At 38.0% G+C, this 19,050-nt stretch overlaps 1 protein-coding gene across 3 annotated transcripts in view; it reads right to left on the bottom strand.

The window, feature by feature from the left end:
• The window catches only part of LOC111870566 (SLIT and NTRK-like protein 2), a 34,979-nt gene continuing 15,929 nt past the window's right edge, over positions 1 to 19,050 (bottom strand). The window contains exons 1-7 of one of the 3 annotated variants that reach the window (XM_023862950.2): positions 16,278 to 16,349; positions 13,937 to 14,303; positions 11,684 to 11,907; positions 9,609 to 9,747; positions 5,461 to 5,708; positions 3,417 to 3,595; positions 1 to 573 (exon numbers count right to left, since the gene is read on the bottom strand). In XM_023862950.2, the coding sequence (XP_023718718.1) occupies positions 270 to 573; positions 3,417 to 3,595; positions 5,461 to 5,708; positions 9,609 to 9,747; positions 11,684 to 11,907; positions 13,937 to 14,303; positions 16,278 to 16,283 (1,467 nt within the window). In that variant the 5' untranslated portion in view covers positions 16,284 to 16,349 and the 3' untranslated portion in view covers positions 1 to 269. Of the gene's footprint in view, positions 574 to 3,416; positions 3,596 to 5,460; positions 5,709 to 9,608; positions 9,748 to 11,683; positions 11,908 to 13,936; positions 14,304 to 16,277; positions 16,350 to 19,050 lie in introns of those variants that run through there. The other 2 variants (XM_033753893.1, XM_033753894.1) reach the window with 2 other exon arrangements.

Here is a 19,050-nt window from a genome sequence, read left to right as displayed (position 1 = left end):
CTTGACTTTGGCCCTGGCTGCTTTATCCCCAGACCCAATGACATGGAGATATAAATTAAAAAATACCACTTTCTCATAAAGATATAAACATTTCATACAAGACCTTGCAGACAGAGAGGGCCCCACAATAAGAGCAAAACTTAGTACACTTGACTGTCGAGGTTCCATTAAAGTGGACCCAGCAGAATAAAAAATGACACCAAACTGGAAGGGTTTAATATATACCATTCTGACTCTTTCAGTATTCCTTTAACAATCACAATAGAAGACTAAGATGCAAACTCACGACATACCTCTGTTCTTACCCTCATATATGGTATGTCAGAAATGACTTGTGTTTGAGTGCCATGTGTCACATTTTTAGTGAGTTGTAAATAGTACAGGACAGCCAGACCTGCAATGCTGATAAGGAGTATAATGCTGACTGCTTGAAATACTGGATACAACCCTGCTGAGTGGCGTTGGATGTTTTCTGATGGTGATCTGACGATACCATCACAAAGGAATGAAGAGTTGATGGAATTTCTGAGACCCAGGAAACTCATTCCACTCAAATGCAATGGTTCTGAGCAGCTGGAATCATCATAGACATATCTCACTTACTGATATTTCATTACTACATTACTAGCAAACAAGAATCATCTATTGCATTCTCAGTGTGACATGACATTAATTTACACAGAACACCCATCTTCTTTCTAGACATATGTCATGCACTGAATATTCAGAGAGTATCAGCCAAATGACAAGATGACCGTAGAGCTTAGAGAACAATTCTGATGGCACATATCTCATAGACAGGCCTGCACAAATGTCCTATAAACCTAGAAGTCACCTTCTAAAAGTAGAAACTATAATAGAAAACAAAGTTTGTCAGGTGATAAATTTGCTTGTCACATATAAGGTGTTGCATGACTAATAATTGTAGGTTCTAGATTCGGTGATGTCTCTATTACAATAACAGTTGATTTTAACAGTTCACACATGGAACTCCTTCTTGATAACTGTTCTAGGACTGGTCTCTTGCCTCTAGTCTTCTACTACTCAGTATGACTGACTCAATGCTGGGCAATCTGTTGCCCAGCAATGGATGTGTATTCCCTGAGAGTGTAACACTCGGGTACATGTTTAACTACCCATTACCTAGCTCTGGCCATCTTTGCTGACTTCACTCTTCTGGCTTTCAGGCATCATGTCACAATATTATACTGCAGCATCCCATTGCACTGCACATTCTAATTTTGTGTTCTCACTCCTTGCCATCTTTGTGCAATTTCATCAATGTATTAACATTCACACTTCAACATCTGTCTCTTCTCATTATATAACATGACATGTTTCAGTCTAAATGGCCATCATTAAGTGTATAAGATGTTGGATTAGAGGAACCTCCTGCTCCATTATCATGCTGTTCTTCTTTTCATTTTGATGTAGAATGCTCTTAAAATATTTTATTTTAGGTTATTTTAAATAATCATTCCATTCTTACTTAATTTGTATGCACATGTCTGGTGTATCAGTAATATGTAATGGGTTATATTAATGTTCTATTTATAAGATATATATTTTATGTATATTCTGTTGCTCTATCTCTGCAATGGCTTTATTCTTTTGGGCTGTGTGTAGCTGTTCTGAATGTTTCTACATAGTTGGTTCTGTTTTTATATAGGATGTAGGGCGTATGTGCTGCTGACTGGTGTTCATTTTTGCAGTACTCTGAATACTGGGTTATGTGCCATTCATTTGCAAGTTATTCTTGCTGCTCTTGTATATGTGTGGTTAATTTTCCAAGGTGGCATCGACCAAATGAAATACTTACACAGCCCACTAAAATACATAGAACAAACAGGCACAGCATTCCACACCAGATACAAAGAATATATACAAAGTAAAAAGTAAAGCCATTCCTGTAACAGGCCATGAAATCCCATAGGGTTGTGAGACGTTGAGGGTCCCACATTATCTAGATAATCAGCTCAAAGATGGTGGTAAGGTTGTCAGCCTTACGCGCTGGCCGCGCTTTACTCCCCAGGAAAATTATTTAGTTAATTCCTGGTACTCATTTCTATTAGAGGCTGAATCGACCCCAGGGCCATAGTGCGGCTGGAAGGATTAGGTCAACTGAAAAAAATCCAATGACCTCATTGGGACTTAAACCTGCGACCTTCTGGCTTGTAGCATAGTGCCTCAACCAACTACGCTACCACGTGCCCCTAGAATATATACAAGAAATTAGAAATAATAATAGTAATTCAAGATACTGAAATCGCATATTAAATATGGGACATAAATATTGAACCATAACAGATACAATGGACATTATAAGGATGTACAGAAAAGGAAAACATTTAAACACACTGAGAAAATGCCACAAGTTGAAGAAGATACTAACCTTTTTTTCATACAGAGAGGTCTATGTTTAATTTAGATACAATTAAACGGACGCAATTTTATTGTGTATAAAAATGCCTATTTGGATGCAAATGCTTATTTTTTTTTTAAGTCTGTAGTGTTGACAAACTGAATCTGAAATTATATTAGAAGTCAATGATGCACAAAATACCACACTCTCAAGCTTGCCTTTGTTACAGTGGCAGTTTTCCAGTGTCTGCAAAGCGTTTTGCAGTGATTATTATATTTTTATAACATTAACTTTTATAATGACATTCACAAGTAGAACAAGTTCTTGTATGTTCCCATATTAGTAATTCTTAACATGCTGTCACGTGTAGGGATGACTATAGATGGTGTTTGGATTGGTGATTTGATTTGACCACTTATACACTCACAACTTTTGACTACACTTTACAGATCACTGACACAAGCAGGCTAGTGTCCTCAGTCTCCACTAGCTGTTTCCTGGCAATGAATTTTAACACAGGAACTATAACAGTCCAACTGAATTACACACTCTAAATATCACATATGCAATCTCCTCTTCACAGCTGGACTTTCAACTGAGCACTCTTGCAACTAACTCTTTTCTTCACAGTGTCCCATACAGAATTGCATAATAATTGATTCTGTCCCATGCTTACAACATTTCGGCCTGAACCATGTAGAAACACTCCATTTCCAACAGCAACTCTTATTAGATACTTAGGGTTCTGATGATGGTGTGTAACACACAGAGATAATGGGTTTTCAGACTTTGTCCATCATCTTTGTACATCACATAGTGCTGGTGTATCTTTCATCTCAGAAGTTTCCAACACCACCAACCTAGTATTATCAATGGTAGGAAATTGTAATATGTACAGGTAGGGTATCCCATAGTGGCATAATGTTCATAAAATATTTCATGACACTGTAGTACTTCAGATTATTTGGGAACTGGATTAAGAAACATGTATTTCCTCATAAAATGGCTGAGCTACAAAGGACATGCTGTAACGTGACAAAGGGTTTGTACTTACTGCAACCCTAGAACAAGATCAGGAGTTGTGTCTTCCAAGAGGGGCAGAAGTTCATTGATGAACCAGTCCAAGTTGCAGTCACAGCGCCATGGGTTGTCCTGTACATCAACAATGGCAAGTTTCTTCCATGGGGCCAGCTGTGTTGGCAGAGTGTGCAGGGCATTGCTTTGCAGGTGTAGCTACAGAAAAAGCATGTAATGGCAACATTGTTCACTGCATATACAATGGAAAGTCAGAAATTAATCGCACTTTCGCCATTAACACATCTTCAGGTTTCTCACACTGTCTTCTGTGCATGCATGCTTAGAGTTGGTACTACTGTGGTCACATGATCGAAGTTTGACCTTGATTGCATCATTTCCTTGATGCTGTGACAGTGTAAACATGGCCCCTCCACTAGCAGCGTGCACCAAGGAGAAACAAAGAACAGTGATCCGATTTCTCTGGTTGGAAGGTGTGTCAGGGGCTGAAATTCACCGGAGGCTTTCAACACAATACATGGACAGTTCTCTACCATGTAGATGTGTGTATGAGTGGATCGAGAAGTTTAAAAGTGGCCGGATAAGAAATTCAAGACTCAATCTTCTGCGGGAAAGGTGATGCTAATCTTTTTATGGGACTCAAAAGGGCCTATACTGGAAGACTACCTGGAAAAAGGGTGTATGATCAAGAGGGAAAGATACAATGATTTGCTGGCCAACAATCTGAAGCCAGCAATTTGCACCAAACGCTGAGGCCTATTGTCAAAGAGAGTGTTGTTGCATGACAATGCATGCCCACACATGGCCAGCAAGACCATTGAAACCATTAACCATCTGGGTTTTGAGGTGCTGGAACACCCTGCCTACAGCCCAGATCTTGCCCCTTCTGACTATCATCTCTTTGGACCACTCAAAGATGCTTTACAAGGTCGTCAATTTTCTACGGACAATGTTGCGGGAAGTGGTGCATAAATGGTTGTTTGACCAACCAAAAACCTTCTTCTTGGAGGGAATACTCAAGCCTGTGGACTACTGGACCAAGTATATCGAAAAGGAAGGAGACTATATAGAAAAATTATGTACTTTTTTGTATATAAATTGGAAAAACAAGAGTGCAGATAATTTTTGACTTCCCTATGTAAATTAAACTATTTATAATGCCATGGTATAGAATATCCCTTCAGTAGTTGAGAGTCACTCAACAGATCATGAAATTAAGTTTTAAAAATCACAGAGGTCCATCAGAATCATCATAACACCTTATCATGCACCCTATCCTGAAAAAGATGACTCTATTTTATAACTTCATAACCTGTAATTCTTTAAGATCAGTTTTAATATTATTCTCTTATCTATGCCTATATATTCAAAGTTCTACAACCAAATGAGATGTCATGTGGTTGCCATGTTATGCATCATTCTGTAAAAATAATCACCTTAATGCAAGCTACATTTTTCTGACTGAGCTATTACAACATAACATTTCAGGATCATACATTAAGTTGTGATAGTGCCACTCCCACCTGGCAATACTGATGGCAGGATATTATAAAGTGCTGAAGTGGAGTAGCCTTGAGTGGCATGATGTTTATAAAAAGTTTCGTTAATATCTCTCACTTGATTCAAAATGTAATAGAAGGACAGACACATAGACATGTGCTCATGTTTCACTTAGTGTGGGGTGGAGCCCAGCTGGGTCCACTTGGCACGGTGGCCACTGACTGGCCTATTGTACCTGCCCTCGGTGATTATGATGATGGAAAATTTGGTGGAATGAAGATTGGCAGGGGAAACCGAAGTACTCAGCGCCACTTTGTCCACCACAAATACCACTTGACCAGACCCGGGATTGAACCAGGGCCACCGTGGTGGGAAGCCAATAACTAACTGCTTGAGCTATGGGCGGCCTTGTGCTCACGTTGATCATAAACCTATCTTTCCTTAAAAAATAAAGAATGTGTGCTAAAAAGCACAGGTTAAAGTGTATAATTTTTCTTGCACATTTCTTACATTTAGAGGAAACAAAGAGTATGCATATATGTTGAAAAGAAAACCAATCATACCTCTCTTAGGGTCCAACGATTATCCCCATATCCAAATGCTTCTGCATCCAGTTCAGTTAAATTTCTGTTGTATGAACAGAAGAGAATTTCCAAACTTCTTAAGTGTCTAAATGTTGCTGGTCCAATCCGCCTGAGGTAAGACATGGCACTCATGTTGAGTTCTCGCAGCATCAGGAGACCACGGAATGAGTCTTCATCCAGTTCCTGTATTGGATTTTCATTGAGACTCAGCTTCTGTAGTGAGTCACCTGTGTTTGTTTGTCAAATATTTCAGCAATACAGCCCACCATATTGGTATACTGACCTCTACCTTAGCATGGATATAATGAATATGTGAAATTTTGGTAGTGTACAACTTGGAAATAGTAATGAAGGTTAACTTTTAATCTCTGAAGAGTTCTATCATATGGGGTGTAATGCCATGTATGCTGGCAAAAGCTAAACACATTTCTGTGGAATTTAGAACATCATTTAGCTTTCACCAGACTACACAGCATTATATTGCAGAAGACAGACAAACTTCATAGTCACCACTATGAAAACCTCAAATCCAACAAATTTAAACCTCTTGTTGTGCCACTTAAATACAGAATTGCTTGACAGTATCAGACCAGATAATGGCTCTTATATGCTACACTAAACTATGTTAAGCACAAGAGGAGACATTTAATTTTACTAAATTTCACTGCAGTACAGCAAAGAGTTAATATTATCCTCCCACCTACACATAGGTCTTTTAAGTGGTTTCTTCCACAGATAATTTCGAACTAAAATTTTGTATGAATTCCTCATCACCTCATTCATGCTACTGGCTACTGTCTCCAGCTTCTTGTGTGTGCATGTAGGTTTAGAGGGGTGGCAGTGTTTATGGCTGTCTGTGCCTTTATAAAATCCCAGTTATATACTAGTAAGTTTACCTAAAATGGAATAAAATTAATGATCATAAATGCCATCCCCAGTGTGTAAAGGCTGCAAACTATGTATAAAAGACAATGAAAAGTGGTGATATATGACTGGTTCATCTTCCTTTATTAATAATACATTGTAATTTTTTTCCCTTCATGCAGGAGGCCAAGTTTCACACCCACATAAAGTAACAAGAAAAATTACAGTTTTGTATAACTCAGTTTTTGTTTTTAAGTATAACACAGGAAGATAAAGATTCTGAACAAAAATATAGCCAGAATTTTCCAATACTGATGAACAGAAAAAGCTGCTCTTGTCAGAAATCAAGCCCTGTCTAATCCAGTTACTTCTCTGACTGAACTATCACTGTTCAAGTGACAACACAGAATGACCCAGGTGCTCCATATGGAATTCAAATCCATGACCCGACTGTTACAATGCCATAATACTTCAGTTACTTATAGACTTCAAGAAAGCAAACAAGTTAGGAGAGAAGTATTGTACAACATTCTCATTGAAGTGGCATATTCATGAGAACTATTTACGAGGAGCGTTCTGTATATAATGCCTCCTATTTGTTTTAATGAAAACTACAAAAGATACAGAAAGCATAATAATGCAGTTAAATAGAGCAAGATTTCACCTACTTACAGTTATTTTTCCACATAATCACCACCATTTGTTATGCACTTTTGCCAGTGATGAACTAGAGCCTGTATGCCGCGCTTGTAAAAGTCTGTGCCAGCAGAGGTTAGCCACTTTCTTATAGCTGCCATGACAGCATCTTTGTCTGGAAAATGTTGCCCACATAGTCCGTCTTTCATAGGCCCAAGGAGATGGAAGTCTGAAGGTGCTAAATCACGGCTATAAGGTGGATGTGGTAGGACAGTCCAGCCAAACTTTGCAATGTGGGCAGTGGTCACCAAACTGGTATGGGGTTTAATGTTACCGTGTTGCAAGCAAAAGGTTGTCTGCTTCTCTGGCCTGATTCGGGGAATATGGGTTTTCAGCTTAGTCAGCGTCGTCTTGTAGCATTCAGAATTGACAGTCTCACCAGGCTCCAGGAAATCCAAGAAAATCACACCCTGCCTATCCCAAAAGACCATGCACATCACTTTCCCTGCTGATGGCTGTCTTGAACTTCTTCTTTCTTGGGGAATCCAGATGTTGCCACTCCACTGACTGTCTTTTGGATTCCGGCTCGTAGTGGTGACACCACGTCTCATCTCCGGTGATGATACTCTCCAGAAACTTGTCACCTTCAGCCTCAAACTGGTGCAACAGATCCTGACAGACTTCCATTCGATGAGTTTTGTGGTCCTGTGTAAGCATCCTCGGGACCCACCTGGAACAAATTTTGTGATAATCCAGCTTCCCCAACATCGTTTCCAATGCATTACAGCCGATATTAAGCCATGCACACAGTTCCCTGGTTGTTATCCGCTGATCTGTATGGTTGAGCTGATCGAGGCGCTGTTCATTGTGAGGAGTGGCAGCTGAGCAGGGGCGCCCAGGGCGTGATTTGTCGTGCACTTCACTTTCGCCACTGTTGAAATGCACTACCCACTGCCTCACTGTGCTGACACCCACTGTATTGTCTCCATATACCTTTAGCAAACGTCGATGGATGTCAATGGGTGCAATTTATTCAGCAGTGAGAAATTCAGTAACACATCTCTGTTTCGTATGCACTTCTATGTCAGATGCCATTTTGGTAGACTGCTCTTCTGTCGCTATCTGTCGCACGACAACCAAACTAACAGTACATTGGCAGGAAGGTTCAACCTTTACTACAACACCACCAACATCCAGCTCAGATGTTACAGATTAACACAAAAAAATAGGAGGCATTATATATGGAAGGCCCTTCGTACATTACTCATTGGAAATACAGTACAGTCTGTAGAGGTAAACATATGTCTGATGCACTTCTTGTTTAGAATGGTCTGAAATAAGGTTATGCAATTATTGCCACTGCTTTTTAAATTTACTTTATAATGCTATTAGGCACTCCAAAGTAATATCAGGAGGGACTGGAACTGAATGGGACATATGTCCTTCTGGTCTATGGTGATGATGTTAATTTATTGAGTGAAAACATAAATAGACCTTAAGGGATGGGAACACTTGGAAAATCTGGGTGTAAATGAGAGCATAATATTAATATGAATCTTAAAGAACCTGGATAGCAGGGTGTGGACTTGTTTCCTTCTGGATTAGGACAGGGACAAGCAGTGAGGCCTTATAAAATATGAAGAGCTGAGTGTCTATTTGCTTCCCAAGAAGGACTCTGGTTCATGGAGTTAATAAATTTTATTCAACCTCCTAATTAGCTTAAGATCATATGCACTTGAAACTGTATGATCAATAGTATCATCTCTTCGTTACAAATATATTAAACTAGATAACTAATTAACTCTCTGGAAGCAGAAACATAACCCTTTTGCTGTGATTATTTCTCACTATTTTCTTATGTAATGCAAATTTATGATAAAAATATGAAAATAAAAATGTAACAAAAATGCATTTTCCTAGCCCAGTGAATGAAGTTGAATGCTGCACTGAACTTGATGTGGCCTAAGCCAAATGTCACACTGTACAGTAATGGTAGCTTGTTCAACTTCAACCAAATGTAGTAGCAATAATGGTAGGGTTCAACTCGAATAATACCACAGACTTTCACTGGGCACAATCCTGAGCCACTTCCATCCATCTCTAATCCTGAGATCTACCTTAATATTATTTTCCCATTCTCTTTGTTGTCTCTGAATTGGCAATTTTCTAGCACATTCCTTACTGATATTCTAAACGAATTTTTCCCCTTCATCCTACCTACAATTCCTTCCCATCATAACCTGCTACATTTTACTACCCTAACATTATTATGTAACATGTACAGACCACTAAGTACCTCACATGTAATATCCTAAATTGTCACATGTCATGCCTCTTATGTCAAAATAATATACTAAGCATTTTATTTTCAAATACTTATAATTTTGGGGTTCCAGTGGTCAAGTCGTAAATCTGTTGCACAGTAGAATTAAAGATTCACAGCTTTACCACTGGATTTATGATGCAAATTCTCCATTTAAATTAACAGATCTTGTTTCATAGTCACACACAACAAAAGGAAACAGTGTGTTACATATTTTGATCTTCAGAGTTTTGGAACACAGACTGCAAATACACAGAAGAATAAAACATTTTCCAGTTAGTCAGATTTAAGAACTGTTGCTTACCTAATGCTGCTAGAGTCTGTGGAACATGAGAGAACTGGTTACCATTCAGATATAGCAGCTGCAACTTATGTCTTATGGAGGACAGTTGCACAAATTCCTCTGGAAGACCAGACAGTCCTGTGTATGCTAGATCAAGTACCTGAAATAAAGTGAGACACATTCTGTACAACCATTCCAGAATTAGAGACTGATAAATAACATGGGGTAAAGAGGAATGATAAAGTCATAAGCATGGTAAGAGACATTGAGATTTCAGCCTCTAACATGGAGTACTGCATCAGCCCTGATGAGAAGGGTGATGATAGTTGAGCACGGAGCATTAGTTGAATGATCAGTAGAGGAAAACAATGGTAAGAGAAGAAGAATCCTTGGTGCAGAATCTAAGCCAAATGAATGGAGATGATATGAATATCACTTGACATGAAGCACAGCAGTGGGGGAACATTTATTATGGCACCTATTTATAAAAAGGGCACTATAATTAAATGTAGTAATTATCAACTTCATACATAATTTTACCCAACAGTTCTCTCAAGGTTAAGTCCACAAGCAGACAAAATTGTTGGTGACAATCAGTGTAGAGTAGGGCATTACAGATTAAGTATTGATCAGAAATTCTTCATTTGTCAGATATTGGAGAGCATATCAACTATTTACAGACTTGAAGAAACCCTATGACTCTCAAAGATAAGCACTCTTATAAAATTCTCACTAAATCTGGTATATCCACGAAACCTCTTTTTCTTTACCTGTAAGGATTGCACTGCCACAACCTGTTCTGATACTCAAAATTGGTCTGACCATCTCAGCTATGGTCTTCCATCATCTCTGGTTTTTTTAGGTTCATAATAATTTGCTATTTCAGAAAATCTTGTGTTGGCCATTCTCAGTACCTGGTCTCTCCACTGTTGCCTATACCTGTGGATATCTTCCATGATGCTGGTTTCCCCAAGTTAACTCCTTATAATAACTAACTAATTTCATGGAGCTCAGCCTTTCTCAGGAAGCTGCCAGTCATGCAGCTACTCAAGAAATCCCCAACACTTTATGGAACCTGAAGGTTCATTACTGTGTTCACAAGAGCACTTCACCGGTTCCTATCCTGAGCCAGATCAATCCAGTTCATTCCACCCCATCCTATCTCTCTGAGATCGATTTTATTATTATCTACCCACCTATGTCTTGGTCTTCCCAGTGGTCTCTTTTATTCTGGCTTTCCCACCAATATCCCATATGCATCCCTCTTCGCCTTCTCCTTCCCATTTTTTCTCCAATATCTAGACTGGATATTGGATTTACTGACCACTTGTATCTAGAACTAGGAACTACACATAACATTGACACATTATAGTCTATTACAGCCTCCACTAGCCGTTTCCTGGCAACAGATTTAACACAGTAGAGATTCCTCAGCTTCCCACACTCAGGCCGTCACAGCCACCCATGCAGAATTCTTGTCAACTGACAACTCAACCAACTAGTCCCAGGCTGGCAGACATTTCACAGCCTTACACGCTGACCACGCTTTACTCCCCAGGAAAAAAATTGGTCAATAAATTCAACAATCCAAAACCCCATCTATAGTCAAATGTATACACATGACAGTACTGATAGGGTGGGGAGGTATTAGTATGCATGTGAGAGATGAGAAATGCATACATTTTAGTTGAAAAATCTGAATGGACAAACCATGTGACAGATCTATGCAGAAGTGGAAGAATAATATTAAAATGGATCTTAAAGGAAACATGGTGGTGTGATATTGATGAGATTCATCCAGTTCAAGACAAACAACAGTGGTGGGCTGTCATGATTATGGTAATGAACCTCTGAGTGCCTTAAAAGGTAGTTAATTTATTGACTAGCTGAGTGATTAGGAGTAAGTTAGTTAGTTAATTCTGTATTATCCATAGGTAATATATTCTAGAGCAGCCATACAAACTGGGAATGAGGATGTTCAGAACACACCGAGAGGAAAAGGGATAGGATGGAAGGAAAGAGACACTTCTTTTCAGCACAATTACACTATTATATTAAGGAACTATACATGCGTGTTTGCCTTTTAGTTTACTTACCTGCAAACTCTCAGGCGAAGCAAGAGACATGAGTGTAGCAGGGCTGAGAGTTTTCAGTGGATTATTATTGAGCCTTAGCTCTGTCAAGTTGGGCAGATGTTCAAAAGAGTGTGGGCTTAAAGTATGTATCTGGTTGTTTCCCAAATTCAGAACAACAATGCCAAGTGGATTGTAGTGCTGTGGTGAATAGCGACCTTGGAAGACATCAGCTTGCACTCCTTCTGCTTCATAAACAAATATTAAACATTATCAGCAGCACACCTAATTAACTTTGTAAACAAATATTTCATTTAACTATCAACTTATATACTACACTTTTCTGGACCTAATACTGCTAAATTTCTTTCCAAAAAGAGCATTAACACACAGATAACATATCTGTCTGACACTGGGAGTGCTCATCCTTCAAATAGCCACAGGCCAACTATCCTAGCAAAATATTTTGTAGTTTTCCTTGGTCCTTCCAGGTATGTGCCAGAACAGTACCTCAGAAGAGGTCATGCCAATATCTTTCCATATCCCTGTTTATTCATAACTAAAACATTTCTACATATATCACAACTACATGTAGTTACTGTCTTTGAAGTTGACACAGTTGTGTTGGTTATTTATGAATTTCAGTAAATTACAGAATGAAACCAAGAGATACAAAAATAAATTATGAGAAAAACTGAATAGAAATATAAAATAAAAAACTGAAGAGAGAAAGCTTGAACCTACATTCTCATAGGCTTTGGTGGTGGACGTAGGGCATGACAGGCATCTGCCCCTCCTTTTGGACTTTTGGCATTAATTAATCTATATAAATACAAATTAAAACAAGAAATTCTGGGAAGAACTAATCGCCTATTTTCCTTTGATATGACATACAACACATAGAAAACGATGCATCAAACAATTATTTTGCTGTTGCATGTGTATTTATTCCTGTGGAAAAGTGTTTACCGAGCAGTTGCCTAGCAAAGAGGGGGGAGGGGATACACAAAGACACAGAGCATGGTGATTCACAAGCCTATTTTAATTTCTTTCAAAATAGGGAAAGTATAATATGTAAACATTTGGACTTGCCTACACATACACAATAATACAAAGGCTATTGTCTAGCAATGGCAACAATATGTTTACTGCTGTTGCCTAGAAATGGCTATCTCCTCTGTCTTTTGGGTGTTAAACATAGTTTTCTCTCTTTGGTCTGCCCCGGTGTATTGGGTAGACGATCAAAACAGACAACATTCAGTCTCCAGCTGAGAGAAAGGAGGATGATGTCTGCTGCTCTGCCCAGTCAGAACACCTATGCTGATAGGATAATCCCTCCTCCTGTCAAAGAGGAAACCCTATTGCCTAGCAGCAATAAGGGGCGGGGGGTGAGACACACAGACAACAAGGTGAATATGTAAGTCTACTTTCTGAAAGTCAGCTAAAAAGAAGAAAATATATGAAATACACAAAAAATTAAATTATTTTTAAACATGGTTCATTTATGTTTCAATATAGAGACCAACATCTCTAGGACAATACTTCAAAATATTCTTAAATGGCTTAGGGATAAGTCTCTTAACATAATGTTACATGTATACCCATTGCTAGGTAACGTGTTGGTAAACAAATTCTTGTGAAGCCAGATTCTTGGTAAACAGTCTGTTGTTAGGGTATGTTTTCTATGCGGTCTCCACCAAGCTGAGTAACGGGGTTATGCAACCCATTTCTAAGCAACGGCTGGGTAAACACATTCCGTGTATCAGACCATGCTATGAAAGCGGTGACATCATCAACAATAGAAACGGCGTTTTATGTGGGGTCTGTGTGGAGTGCTTATAAGAGAAGGGCAAGACCGAATTCGTTCAGGGACAGTTACAAGTCAGTAAGCTGGAGGAGTGAGTCCAGAAGAACTTTTAGTTCCAAGGGTCCAGAGCGATTGAAGAAGAAATATCAAGAAGACTTCATAGTGATTTGACGTGCTAATTTCTGTGTTGAGATCCATTGCTAGTGAAAACTAAGAATTCCAGTGCATGTGTAACTGTGGACTGGAAAGTATGTAAATCAGCGGTAGTGCTGCATTAACGAAAATTAAGAGGACTTGTAACCAAAGTGCTAATAAATCCAATCATCTGGTCTAGGTCATTATTTTCATCATGCCTACCACCCTACATGTGACAATATTTTCTGGCATCATAAAATAAGTGAATGATTATAATCATTTGGTGCACTTATTACATACCTAAGAATAAGAAGTTTTGGTTTAGTATAGGTTACCTGTAAGCTGATTATAGCTAAGGTCCAGTGCTTTCAGGTTGTCCAACTCAACAAAAGCACTCCCTGCAATTTTGACCATATTATTATGCTGTAAAGAGAGACTAACAATTCCTGGGATATTTGGAAATCGTTGCAGGTGTCTGACATTGTTCCAGTCAAAGTTGACAGCCATACGGGTTCCTTTCAGTTGGGCATATTTAGGCCACTGCTGTAAGTCAGGAAATGTATCGTGCAGATTCAGATGAGAACATCTGACAGTGTACAGTGGCTGGATTAGTGCCTTCTTGTTACACATACACTTCATGCACAACTCGACATCACCAGAACTGGTAGCCAACAGCAGTGAGAGAACCGAGAGCGTTAATACCTAAGAATGAAAAATCACTATTATATCCAGGAATTAGTAACCAATAATATCTCCACAACTGTAAAGAGGGAACAGTACATTACTCTGCTAATCCATGCTTTTGACAACACTCATAAAATGAACACATTGTGGGGCAGTCAAGAATTTCTGTTCACCACCCACATGTTTCATATCCTTACTTACTTAATGATTTTGATAACATCTGGTACTGGGAGCTGACAGAAAGAAGTCAGGTAAATTTCATTTAGGTTCACATCAGACAAATATAAGGCTTACTTTACTACATCAGAGCCACGGAAATGTCACAGACAAGTAAATGAAAATTGGTGGTGAATATAAAAATAGCTGCATGGAACAGACCCATGGGTGAGTGGATTTTTGTAACTGGGTAGCATAGTTTAAGTCTTTTTCTGGAGTCCTACTTAACAAAAAGCTCAAATGAAACATTACCCAAAAATAAATTAATGTACATATCTATAATTACGCAAAATTATTTAAATCTCGGGTAAAATATGACAGTGAGACATGCACATTGAAGTAACACAATAGAAACAGCATAAATGTAAAACTGTAAATACTTTGGCTTAACATACATGTTTCAACAAAAATAAAATAAAAATATTGATACATGAGACATTTAGGGTTGGTAAGATAATCTAAGATATAACTACGTACATGAAGAAATGAAAGAATTTGTGACATTAAATTATAAGTCTAATGGCTCAAGAACAAGAGGAACAATGTTGAGATTGAAGGGATACTACAGTTCAGTGACAATGATAGCAGGAGAATATGATTCATTTCAGAAGCACTGTGACTGTTTACGGTGATCAGAAGACAGGATATAAATGTATGCTAAATCAAATTTTTCCTCAGTCCACTAACTGAAATATAAGACCGGTCAACAAGTTATACATGAAAAAATTTAAAGAAATTGTGTAAGATCTGTTTCCTTTATACTTTAGCGCAAATAACCTGAATGGTTTTTGTAAGTTCCATGCAGGCATAGCAATCCCTTGCCAATCAAGGGCATTTCATTCCTTAAAAACACTGTGATTAACAAGACCTAGACCTAGACCTAGACCTTATGGGAACTGCAGACGCAGTTAACCTTCAACAAATCTTAACCAAGTTCGCTTTGCATTCAGTATGCACAAAATATACAGTAATAGTAGAAATAAAATAGGAGTATAAAAACTGTCACAGAAATATGCAAAACAACAGCAGTACTAATGTTATTAGATTTGTTTTGAATGTCATGACACCCATGACACAAGCAAATGTGTGTACTTAATAGTGTGGAAGACACCGATTTCATTCATGTGTACACAAATTAAAAACTATACATAAATACCACAGTTAGCAAAGCTGGATACAAATATAAAATCAGTTTGCAAGGAATTTCAGAACATTCAAACACACAAAAAAATGCTTTCATACAATTTTTGCGTGTGCGGTTCATCTTCACTATTACAAAATTAAAAGTAAAATATATATTTCCTGTTTTCACCATGTACTTAAAATTCATCACACAAACAAATTTTGATTAACACGTTTAAGCATGTGTAGAATTTTCCAGAGTCTCAGTTTGATCTGGCAAATCAGTTATTATGACCAAAGGTAAATGTTTGCTTGAAACTGACACTATTGTCATTTTCTGTCATACATACATATGATCTTAATGAGATTCACTTATTTTTATGAGGTCCAACACCATATACAGTTTTGTCTGAATATACCAACAGTCCTTTCCTCCAATGCTCTGTGTGTATGGAGATGATCATACATGCCTATAAACTTTGGTCAGGAAACCTCAAGGAAGAGATTATTTTGGAGGCTTTAGAATACATGGGAGGGTATTAAAATGGATCTTCAAGACAATAAACAGTGTGGGAAGGTGTGGAACTGAAAACCAGTGGGGGAATATCTTGCACCATGGAATTAGTTATTTTGAAACTGTCAACTTCCACCTACCTGCATATTATTTCAGTTCAGAGTATGCACTACCATATATTCTATTTAATTTACACATGATGATGAAAGAAGAGATATTATAGCATAAGCAGAAATGATAAGATAAGCTTCAAGTCATCACACTGTTCAGTGCGTAATCGAGCCAAGTAATATTACTGTATAAATAATCAAAGTGATAAGATAACAGGAAATACAAGAACACAAAGAGATATGTACATAACCTAATCAAATTATTGTACAATGCTTGCTTCACTCGTTTCATTTTACAGTTCCATGTGCAAAGGTTGTTAATGTTAAAACATACTATATATGGAACAAGCTTCATCACAGAGAAGGCTGGCTAGCTCAGTGCTAACATTCCTCACCTACACCTGTGAACTAGTATGTTGGTGTAGTAGTAGTGCTCTACACGTATATTCAGGATAATCCTAATTCAAATCCTGGCCAGGCACTAGAGATCTTGGCAGATATTTCATGGTTTTCTCATCAACTGAGGCAAATGCCAGTACAGTACTTCGAAATAGGTCATAACCATCCCATTCCAAGCCCTCAACTACTCATTTTCAATGATAAATTTCCTCTCATTTAATATGATGTCACTCCTGCAGCTAAAACAAGAATGTTAAATCTACTAGATCCAAACAGATTAAATGGGAAACCTAATCTCCTGAGGTTTCTTATGGCCTTCCTAGCCTCTCTAAAAAGCACCAGGATATACTAACACAGTCAATAAGTTCGTGGAAAGGCTGCAAAGCGTCATATGGGAATTTACTGCCAATATGTTTCAGCAATGTTTTTGACAGCTATATCAACGTTGACACTCTTGCATAGTGGCCAAAGGCAACTATTTTGAGAGTCAATGTGGATTTGCATAAGTGTTATGCGAATACCGTGTAATATGATGGGATAAAACGACATTTCAAGAACTTAATGACTCTACCACTTAATTCACATGGGTCACAACTACATCCTCCCTGTGTTTTAATAATTATTATAATAAATCATTCTCTATCCAATTTGATGCTACTTAACTGTACAAGTGTACTGTCAAACAAATAAATAAATAAATAATCAAATTAGTAGAGATATTCTATATACACAACAAAAATTATCAGCATTCCTTTCAATCCATGTTGTCACAAACACATGTGCACAATCTTGTATTAAATATAATTTTCTTATCATTTGTGACATTCGATAACATGCTAGTATTTAACACTGAGAAGTTATCAGCCCCATAGTGAACCTCTGAAATGAAGGACTACCCCTTGCCAGCTATCCATGTCTGTTTATTCAATATACACACATTTTGTGCTAGAAAACCTCATGGGACCACTATGGAGATCTGGGACTTGATGACTAATTGCATGGTAGAGTCATTCTTGGGAAGCTGATAGTCACTTAGCCAAATTATCCACTTTTTTCTGGGACCTCATGATTAATTAGAATGTTCACAACAGTCTGCCACTGGAATCTATCATGTGTTCCATGAATCCAGTCCAAACCCTATTTCTGGTAAGTCAATTTTAAGGATAATATTAAAACAGATCTCAGAAAAATAGAATATTAAGGTGTAGACTAGAGTCACCAGATTCAGGACAGAATCCAATAGTGGATTTTTCTGACTCCTTAAAGGCAACGGATTTCTTGACCAAATGAGCAACTATAAACTTTTCAAGGAAGACCCTATTCCAGAAGGTCATTTAATGAGAGTTACACTAGCAATGATAAAACACTTTTGAAGTCTGAAATTTATATTTTTGAGTGAATTTTCTTTTTCATGCATACAGCACACAGATATTGATATCCCAGCTCTCACTATCTCAATGTCTCTGCTGCAGTTGGACTAAGCTCGTAAGTACTAAGAATGTGGATTTCTACCTATTTGCTTACAGTTCATTTAGCGATGTTGTCAGTAAATCAGGCTACATAGCATCAAATGATAACGTGATTAATGAATAACTGATGAAAGATGTGGAAGTGGTTGTAGTTTATTTTGGGGCATTGCACTGATACTTCTCTCGAGGGACTGAGATAAGCCACGCTAAATCTGTTAGGACATCTGGCCTCTGGAAAAAACTTACGTTGAATATGAAGCTTGATTACTATCACTGCATGTCATGTCTGGTCTGTGTTACGAAGTCTCTGCAGATCAAATTATAACATGCATTAACCAAGAAGAATTAAGTTCAAGTAAGTGTAGTCATTTGGGATGTAATGCTGTTCAGAATGTACTGCCTCAAGGTTCAGGGTCAACCCTGAATATGGAGGTGGTATATTCTTCTGAAATAAAGAAAAGCAAACTGCTAGAAGCTGCTCAAGAATTGCCAGGCTTTTTGTAGATAAAATATTTTGGACAGTTGTTACCACTTCTTAGCTTTTCTTTTCAGCCATCCATTGCATTACTCCAATCCTATTGCCTGAGTTAAAATCCAGCCACCAGAATTGTAGTATGGGGGGGGGGGATTTAAAATCCCCTATTCCTAGATGATAAAGGTTAACATGTGCATGAATTACATGTAATACATGAAACAGACGTTAGATATCAGCCACACTAAATCATAAGCTTAGCAGAACCTGCCTCACCGGCTCAAATGGAGGAATGGCATGGAAACGACCAGGCTCAACAGAACTTTGGCATTTTTTATCTCACATTTATGTTAGTTGGTATGAAATTACTTGTATCATGTTTAAGCAGGTCTGTTTGCATTTTCACGTGTACCTCATTTCTCTAAACAAGAACACTCTGCTCTAAGGGTCATTCTTCAATTAA

This window comes from Cryptotermes secundus, unplaced genomic scaffold (genome assembly GCF_002891405.2).
Source record: "Cryptotermes secundus unplaced genomic scaffold, Csec_1.0 scaffold117, whole genome shotgun sequence".
Classification (NCBI taxonomy): Eukaryota; Metazoa; Arthropoda; class Insecta; order Blattodea; family Kalotermitidae; genus Cryptotermes; species Cryptotermes secundus.
Note: the sequence above shows the minus strand (reverse complement) of the source record. Positions and strands in the feature narration are given on the sequence as shown.